Genomic DNA, 9,232 nt, shown 5'->3' on the forward strand with positions numbered 1-9,232 from the left:
ACTTCCTCACGGGTTCCTTGTATAAATCCTCTCATTCCAAATATTCTAAATATAAAAGTTAAATAATTAATTTGTAAAAATTAAAAAATTAGTTAAATTAATTTTTTGTGAGAAATTAATGGTTTACTAAAATATTTCTTTAATACTTTTCCAGTCCTATTTATAAGGCACTTCCAGCATATTTCACACAGACAAAAAAAAACCTTAAACTTTATTAACACTCATTTAAAATTTAATAACTTTCCAACTTTATCCTTATTTAATATACATTATACCTCATGTAAATAAAGTCAATATAATAATAAATGAGGGATAAAATTGTACATTCATACAAAAAAATTTTCCCAGTATCCTATAAACAGGACCAAAAAAAGTCTTCTTTCTCTATCATATAAATAGGACCAAAGGAATAACTTGCATCCAAAAGTATTTATGGGTAGAAATCCTTTAACAAGTACAATTAATAAGATTAATTTTCAAAAAATAAATTATAAGTTTAGAAGATAAAATAAATTAAAGCTTACATATATTAATTCATTTAGTATCAAAGTAAACAATCATTTTGAAAAATTATTAAAAAAAAAAAAAAGACCTAGAGAGAGAGCATTTCTCACCCAGCTGAAATCTTGAAGCCATTAATTGTTCCCCCACCCTATCCACCCACGCCGCTACTTTTATTGCCTTCTTTTTTGCCATGATTTTTTTTGGGTGGAAGTGGGAGTAAAATTGAAAGAGAAGGCAGATACGAAAGGGGTTTTTAAGTGTGTTTGATATTCCTATGAAAATATAATAAAACTTTATTTTATAGAGTATATGTATTCAAATTATAAAAATACCAAAATGTCCCTAAAGGCCAAAGAAATCCCCTCCCAATCATAGCCACGATCATCCACAACTATCCTGGAAGAACAGTAAAGATGCCAATATCTCAGCATTTATAATGACGGATCTAAGAAAAATATTTGCATCTCAGAGAAAAAAACAATAATTGGAAAAGAGTATGAACAACCATTGAAGTTGGAGATCTAGATAGGAAAAATCCCAAAAAAATGATTGTTGAATTTCAAAATTCCAAATAAAAGATTATTACGTGTGTTGTTATTTGCTTTTTAAATGTAGTCATTTTCTTTACAAGTGTTTAAGATTTTAAAATTCAACAATTACTTTTTTAGGATTTTTCCATCTGAATATTAACAGTGAGGAGTTAAAAGAAGGAAACCACTATTATTGTTAAACTACTATGATGCAACAAGCATTCAAGTAAAAACATTTTCCTCATCCAAAATTTTAAAAATATTAATATTTTGCATTTAATACAAAATATACCTTCTTTTTCTAGGCTAATATAAATAAATATACCTTCAGAGCAAGACAAAAAATAAATCTACCAAGTGCATGCTAAAAAATACTTGCACTTTGCGATTAGCAATTTAATGAACATTCGGGAAAAATACTCCCAAAGTCAAAAAAGGAAAAAAAAAAGTTAAAAAAAAAAGTTTAGATTGGATATTAACTTTAATCTTAGCATCGTTGGCTGTGTTAAGACTAATATTAATGCTTTTTGCATACTTGGAGAATCCAAGTTGGATTGCAGGTACCAGGAAGAGAAAGAATCAGTAATTCAGTAATCATTATCATCAACATAGAATGTTTGAATTGGGTGTACAGCAAATGTGGCTCTTCCATCTCAATGTGTACTTGGGCAGGGCTCCTCATACGAGTGCAAATTACCTTCCCGAAAGTTGACTTCAACATTCTAGCTCTAATTTCTTTTTTATCATTAAATTATTGAATGAACAAGTAAGAATGTACAGACTCTTAACAACAAATTGTTTATCAATCATAAACTGCCATTAGACCACCAAAAGTCCAAAATTGCCAGATGGAATATTTTCTTGTTCAAGGGACGAAGAGCATAGAGCTCTCTACATCCAAAAGTGTTCCAGTTGCAGCAGACGAGAAATACAGGTTTAATTCTAGCCATTGGGATCCAGATAAATTCTGGAAATTAAACACTTCACGGATCCTGTTTTGGGTATTTGCGAACCACACACATCTAGCTTTTGTAAATCTCTTATTGGTGAGCTAAGGGGTAACACCACAAATAAATAATATAAAAGTCCATTGCTCAATTTGATGTATATATTTACTAGTACTCAGGTAGCGTCACATGATAACATCTGCATGTCTATGTAAGCACAACAAAACGTTCCCTTGCCTAATCACTAACTTTACAACTTTAACCTCATCATAGATCATTTTTAAGTACAAGACAGCATGGGTACTATGTAGCATATGTACAATCCATATTAGAGCGTCCCCATAAAACTGATATAGACTGAAGCACTTCATTGTTCAGCAACCACCATCAGCCGGCTCAATTGTACTAAGAAGGCCATTTCCTCTCAATTGCATGCAATGCTCCTCAGCATCCACTTGAGCACAGATGATTACCACAGACAGTCCATTATGATGTGCCTCTTGCATTATGTTAACAGCATTATCAAGTGTCATTCCAGGTATCACCTTCATCAACACTTGAACAACATATTCTCGCTTGTTAAAGTTGTCGTTGTGCAGCATTACCCGATAAGGTGGGGATGTCTTTCTTGATCTCCTGCAAGACAATACACATCATCGATGTTTTGCCATCTCTTGGCACTTTCAAATTCCTCCTAACAGCAGGCAGCAAAACTAAAATAATTTGCACAAATCCAGAATCATAGCATGCTTTTTGTTCCTTAATATAAAGTAAAAGAAAGAAATCGGTTCTCCAAGAGAGTATTAGAAGAAGAAAAAAATGTATGTTGTCACATTCAACCACAGCAATACAAGAAATTAGGCTAAAATATGCTTCCTGTCAAAAGCATTCAGATGACAATACTTCCACCGTAACTATCACAATATGCCATCTACATCAAACCACGCAAACATATAAGAGAAACAAGGTAACCAGACTAATACTAAACAGTTTACCAGTCTTTAATTAAAAGAAATATGAGATGCAGCGAAGAAAATCGGATTCAAACAACAATATTACGGAGAGCAGTTTTTTTTTTTTTTTTCCCTTTTTCCTTTTTTATTTCGGGGGTGGGGTGGGAATTGAAAGAACATAATCAGGTGAGAGAATAATTGGATATAGTTCAATCCTAACGTAGAAAGAATATCCCCGGCATCATTTCTGTAACTGTAACTGCAATTGTTGCCTGCTTGGTTTGATATAGCTGTAATATTGAAGCTGTGGTGAATAACATTTTCTGCAATCAGCCCTCAACGTGTAACTATGCTGTGCAGAATCAAAAGGCCGAATGTGCAATCAAAATGGGTTATTCCAATTGGCAATCAAGTGTCCTTGATTGATGACACGTACAACATGGAATGCATACAGCAGAGGGTTTTCACATCTAACATGCACTATTGATATTGTCGGTCAAGGATTCACCAACAAGCTGGTAGGAGTTTTAGTTATACCTGTAAGACAGTCTATAAACAGAATGTATGAACCAACACCCACGAATTTTTCATCATTCTATAGAGAATATCCAAGCTGCTTCGTTTAAAGTAAATGTTCTAATACACCAGAACAGGTACCATTATAAACAGAATGCATGAACCCAATCACCCAATTATTTTTCACCATTCTATGGAGGATTTCCAAGCTGCTTCGTTTATAATAAAATTCCTAATAAGCCAGAATAAAAGTCCTAATGATTAAAAACTTCCATACTGCGCCTACAAGGCAATTACCGCATATCAAACTCGGATTCCCGACCAGGTGTTGTCTCTATGGTGGGCCTCTCCAACAACCCCCCACCTTTCCCTACTCCCGTGGCTGATGCTGCCATTAGAGTGCTCCGATTTTTGTTATATTTAAAAAGAAAACGTTTACCACCTGCGGTTAGAAATTGGAACAATAGCGGGAATCACTCTAATTATGATGTAGGGGAAAACGAAAGAAGTGAAGAAATGCGATAATTAATCCAGAAAACAGCGTTTCTCATATTCGATGCTCTTTCACCTGAAAACTTTCAATAAATCTAAACAGCTATAGCAGTTTCTTCGCGCAATTACCAATTCTAAAAAAGATTCGAGGTGGATAGAGTATGTACCACGATTTCTAGCATTCAAAAAATGGTTGGGAGATAGGGCAAGTTGACTACACAATGCAGCTTCCATGGCTGCGCTCTCGGTGTCTCTCTGCTTCTCTCTTGCTGTATGTGGCTAACGCTCGAGACAGCTGCTTCTTGAGAGAACGAGCAATTGACGAAGCCAGAATGATTTTCTACGGTCCTCGCTGAATTAGTTTTTGGAGCGTTGATATGGTGACACGTCGTGCACACCAGATCCTGAAATTATAATTCCGCATGTAAACCTTATGTCATAATCAATCCCGCAACAAAAATCTATAGCGTGTATAGATTCTTCACGCTTGTGGCTTTTTTTTTAAAAAAAAAAATTTATCAAAAGCCTCAAATTAAAAAATTAACCATGCAAGTATATTTTTTTGGCTTCAAGATCAGAACGCAAATATACCAAGAACTCATGTCTTGCAAAGAGTGTAATTCTTTGAAACATGGGAGAATTATTTAGTGGACTTGATAATATTAGAATTTTTCAAATTAGGGAGATACTGCTCCAATCTTAAATATAAGACTCTTATACACACTAGTATAAGGGTATTATATTTAGGACTGAAAGAATAGATATTAGTGATCTAAGATAAAGTTATAAGCCAAATCGAGCGCCAACTTTTTACTTATTATAAGTTTTTTATGCTACTAAGCTATAAGAATATCGGGACAATATTAGAAATTGACATGATAATATTGATTTTTTTTTGCCAAGATAATGTTGATATTAGATAAGATATATTTGTGCAAAAATGTAAGTCACTTCACCCAAAAAAAAAAGAAGGTAATTCTAACTCCTTTGTCTCAACCTAACATGTATCGAGAGACACTTATTGAAAGCGATCTTCTACGGATTTGTGGTTGCAAAAACAATTGGATTTTCATTTTCATCAATACACACCTATCATATGAAATTGACACTTATTAAAAAAAAAACGGCTACAAACTTCCTTTAAATCTAAATTAATTAAAATCTTCAGAGTAATTTACAAAAGACTGTAAATGTTAAAAGAAGATATAATAAATCTCTTAAATTAACATAAAGATCCACAATTTTCCTCTAACCGGATCTACTTATAATGTGGGTTAAGATGAATTTTTAAACCCACCCCCCCACCCAAGGGGTTTTTTTTTAAAATAAATCTGCATTGGTTTGCCAGAGTTACCAGAAAGTTCACAGGAAAAGCCCAAAAAGCCATCAACTGTAGCCGAATCAACATACAATTAGGGCCGCAATGCCTAGACCATGGAGAATTGCATTATTTATTTATTTTTCAAAAAGTTACTGCCTATTTATTGGCTGAATGAATATACATGCGCTGGGTAAAATTGTAAATTCACTAGTTTTATTTTAGTGAAAGAGTGTCCGGTACAAGCCAGCCCAACGATGATTAGGCCTATTCGGGAACAGAAAGGCTCATACAGAGAGCAACCAATACAAGCCAAACCAACGATAGTAGACCTATATGGTAACGTTAGGCTCAAACAGCGCAACCCAAAGAAAAAATATACAAGGAGGAGGAGAAATAAAATATGTACATCACGTGAGGCAAGTGCCCCCCTTGATCGAAGCCAGAGTGGCCGCATAGTTTACGGCTTGAACAGAGTGCAGAACCGGGCGATCTTCTATCTTCAAATTCTTAATCTTCTGAGTAACAACGTTATAAGACTTAATCTCCCCACCACACGTTTCCAAAAGAAGTTCATCTCCCTTCCAGAAAACCAAAGGTTTAGGTTCTTCTAATAGAAGACTTGTCACACTCTGCATCTTGGTCCATGAATCCTGAGCACCAGATCCTTTCATCACCCATATGTCAATCGACATGTTCAGGCCAAAACCAGAACAGCAAATCAAAGAGAGTGATTCCTTCCACTCAGCTAAAGATCTACCCTCAGGTTTGCTGATATCCACGTTATCTGGCGCAGACACTTTGTGGAAAATCTCGTCCCCAGTTCTGAGTGCTAGGATAATTGTCGACTTGTCTCCGCGTCTGAAACCCCACCAGTAATACGTTCCTTTGAAGAACAAGGCGAAACAATCATCAGCAAAATCAAAATCCCTAGTGTTGCTATTGTACATTCTTGTCCATGAATCAGTGCTCAGAGAATACACCTCCATACGATTCGTGGTGTACACACCAGTATCCACAGACCAAATCCTCACAACCTTGTAATCATCGGTTATAGAATTATATCCCAATCCAACAGCTAAAGCAAACGAGGATTTGGACAGCATGTTTGAATCAGGAAGGCATTTGAATTCCCTGGTCGCTGGGTTATACAAATAACCTCATTACTGTGAGACCAATAACCTCCTGACAAGCAGAGTATCCCGTTACAGTGACCCGAAATTCTGAATTTCGTGGAAAGAAGTTTGACTCTGGGCAAGAAGGTATCATCAATAGAAGAATCGTTGTTAGAGAGGGAAAAGAGTTTGTAGTTTTGCATGTAGAAGCCATAGGAAGTAGTGGGGAAAGAGAGCCTGAGGAACACACTATCATTGAAGGCGTGGTGTTTGATGAAATGAGAGAGGTGAAGGGCTCGGAAGATGGGATCGGTGAAGAGAGTGTACCAGAACTTGCAGACACACTTGAATCGCGATAAGGATTTGTAAGGAAGCCTTGAGAGTATATCCTCTAATAGTTCCTGAGGCAGATTTGAATTTGATTCACTCACCATTTACTACTGCTTCTTTCTTCTCTGGTCTTCCTTCTTCTCTTTGTCTGGTGGTCTTCAGGCGATAGGCAAGGAATGGCTATTCTTTCCGGTTCATAATGCTATCATTTTTAGCCATATTTATTATTTAGGCCCCACAAGAAAACCATATTATGATTTTTCTTAGGTGAGAAGAACAAGTTGGTTATGATTTTTTTTTTATATTATTTTTATTGATTTATAAACATATTGAAAATAGTAACTAGATGGAGCCTGGCTGCCAAGGATATCAAAACAACATATTTGTAAGAACAAATTCGATTTCGCCTTATAGCTTGCTATTCCATTCTTGTGTGTAATGGAATTGCCCTCAAGTCTGTGACCCCCGGATGGCGTTAATTTAGCTTGAGGGTAAATTTCTTCAATTACTATTTAATAAACAGTGCATTTTTTTTTTTACTTCGTACTCGATAATGCATGAAAAAATATGTTTAATTTCTTGTAAATTTTAAAATTTATATTAATACCAGATTATATTATTTTTGATTAATTGATTGATTATATTATTAACAGATGAGTTTGTGATGCAAGCAGAATATCAAGGCTCTGTTTGTGACAGGGTTAAAAATAACTTTACAAACTTTTATACAGGGGTGTTCAACTTATCCATCCCGATCTTGGTCAGTTCGTGATAAAACAGGATAGGACACGAGACGGGGTCATCCCGTCCTGTCTCGGAGTATTTTTGTAAAAATTATTTATTAATAATAATTATTATATTATTTAATTCACTTATTAATAATAATTATTTTTATAGTGATTTTCAGTTCTTAAATTGTAATATTATCTCAAGGAAATCTCTTTCCTCAAAAAAATAATTCATAAAGTCATCGTGTAATGTTTCTTTTATGTTTTTTTTACAGTATTGTTTTTACACTTTTTTATACTATATAATTGAGTTTTTTACATAATATTTTTATCTTTAAAAGCCAATAAAATAAACATTATAACATAAAAAAATTCATACAAAAAATAATAGTTTTTTTTTTTAAGAAAAGGTAAACGGGGCGTCCTATTTCTGTCTTGGTCTTAGTCTTGACGGGACCAGAAGAACCGGGACTGGATGGGATAGGAGACGAAAATCCTGTCCCATTCCTGTGTCTTGTCCCGTGAACAACCCTAGTTTTATATAAATTGAGATAAAATTTTTTTCATATACTTATCTCGTATTCTATAAATCGTGATTGAAGAATACTTGTAAATTATTCCAAACACACTATTAGTAAAAACAAATCCAAGTGAAACATATCCAACTTCTTTTGTTTTTTGTTCAGGTAAAAAAAGCATTTCGTTCTTTTACGTCATTTGTCCTTCTAATTTTTAAATTAGTGTCCGCAAGAATTAACAAAACCGTTACTCGACAAGTCGCTATTAGCTCGCTGTTGCCACAGGTTCAGTGGGCGGCTGAAGAAGCACGAGGGTTGCATGAATTTCTATTTAGTTTATTTTTTAAATGAAGTTTTATCTCAAATATTACTATCATCTCTTATCATAAATATAAAAACTAATTGAATAATTTAAGTAGATTAAGAAAATAAGTTAGATTAGTTATTTGTAATAAATATGTATTGTAGTTTCTAAAATATTCGTATTAATCAAATTTATTGGTTAAAACTATCGTTATTAGAAAAATTATCTTAATAAATAAATAAATATAAGAGACAAAGTTAATTAGAATTTTATATTTAGGACCATAATAAAAATCAAATGATGTCTTATATTAAGGACCAATAGTCAGATACAGTATTGTATATATGGAATAAATAATTCATAAGAAAAGGAATAAATGAGTATCCCCAAAGTGTAATAATTTTAGAGAAAGATCTCGATAAAAAAAATGCCAATAATTAAAGTTATCATTCATAAATTTTAAAATTATTATCCATCTTCTGTAAAATTATAAACCCAAATTTTTTTATCATCCTCGATTGTTATTGAATCATAAGATCATTCTATTTTATACCTCACAAAATCATTTATTAAATATTTTGTTGATTACATTTATTAAATATTTTTATTCATATTATGTCAGACATTTTTTAAGAAAAAAAAATTTCCCCGTGGACGAATTACTGAAAATAGGCCATAATATGTATATTATTAAGTTAAAAGTAACTATCCTATTAATTTTTTTCCCCAAACTATGCTATTAATTAATGATCCAAAGGAGGCATAATTAGTTTCTAACATTTTTATATGGGAAAAGGGTAATGAATAATTTGTATTAAAAAAAAGGGTAATGAACAATAGTTATCCGCAAGCCAAGTGTCTCATAGTATATGTAAAACGTGTGTCCGTATGCTTTCTGTGTTCTTCGCAAAACTGTTTTTTGAATTTGTATTCAGATACTCGTATACGCAAGTGAATTGACGATTAATGATAGGCCA

At 33.4% G+C, this 9,232-nt stretch overlaps 2 protein-coding genes across 2 annotated transcripts; both read right to left on the reverse strand.

Annotated features, from left to right (window-relative positions):
* Window positions 1–2,105: 2,105 nt before the first annotated feature.
* LOC114748563 (ATP-dependent Clp protease adapter protein CLPS1, chloroplastic-like) lies at window positions 2,106–4,276 on the reverse strand. Its single transcript, XM_028936996.1, has 3 exons — window positions 4,110–4,276; window positions 3,748–3,892; window positions 2,106–2,617 (listed from the first exon to the last, which is right to left on the reverse strand). Exons 1-3 carry the CDS (start codon window positions 4,174–4,176, stop codon window positions 2,356–2,358), a joined length of 474 nt encoding a protein of 157 aa, XP_028792829.1. The 5' UTR covers window positions 4,177–4,276; the 3' UTR covers window positions 2,106–2,355.
* Window positions 4,277–5,670: 1,394 nt separating this feature from the next.
* Window positions 5,671–6,809, reverse strand: LOC114748562 (F-box/kelch-repeat protein At3g06240-like). The gene is made up of 2 exons (XM_028936995.1): window positions 6,470–6,809; window positions 5,671–6,401 (listed from the first exon to the last, which is right to left on the reverse strand). Exons 1-2 carry the CDS (start codon window positions 6,807–6,809, stop codon window positions 5,671–5,673), a joined length of 1,071 nt encoding a protein of 356 aa, XP_028792828.1.
* Between the last annotated feature and the right edge of the window lie 2,423 nt (window positions 6,810–9,232).

This window comes from Neltuma alba, unplaced genomic scaffold (genome assembly GCF_004799145.2).
Source record: "Neltuma alba isolate B1F8T4 unplaced genomic scaffold, ASM479914v2 tig00005743_pilon, whole genome shotgun sequence".
Taxonomy (NCBI): Eukaryota; Viridiplantae; Streptophyta; class Magnoliopsida; order Fabales; family Fabaceae; genus Neltuma; species Neltuma alba.

Excerpts from the sequence above, each read along its gene's own strand:
- LOC114748563 (XM_028936996.1), bottom strand. The coding sequence starts at position 4,176 with ATGGAAGCTGCATTGTGTAGTCAACTTGCCCTATCTCCCAACCATTTT. Across the intron at positions 3,893-4,109 it reads TTTGAATGCTAGAAATCGTG|GTGGTAAACGTTTTCTTTTT; the intron begins GTACATACTCTA and ends TTCTAACCGCAG. Across the intron at positions 2,618-3,747 it reads GAATCCGAGTTTGATATGCG|GAGATCAAGAAAGACATCCC; the intron begins GTAATTGCCTTG and ends ATTGTCTTGCAG.
- LOC114748562 (XM_028936995.1), bottom strand. The coding sequence starts at position 6,809 with ATGGTGAGTGAATCAAATTCAAATCTGCCTCAGGAACTATTAGAGGAT. Across the intron at positions 6,402-6,469 it reads ATTCAGAATTTCGGGTCACT|CGACCAGGGAATTCAAATGC; the intron begins GTAACGGGATAC and ends TGTATAACCCAG.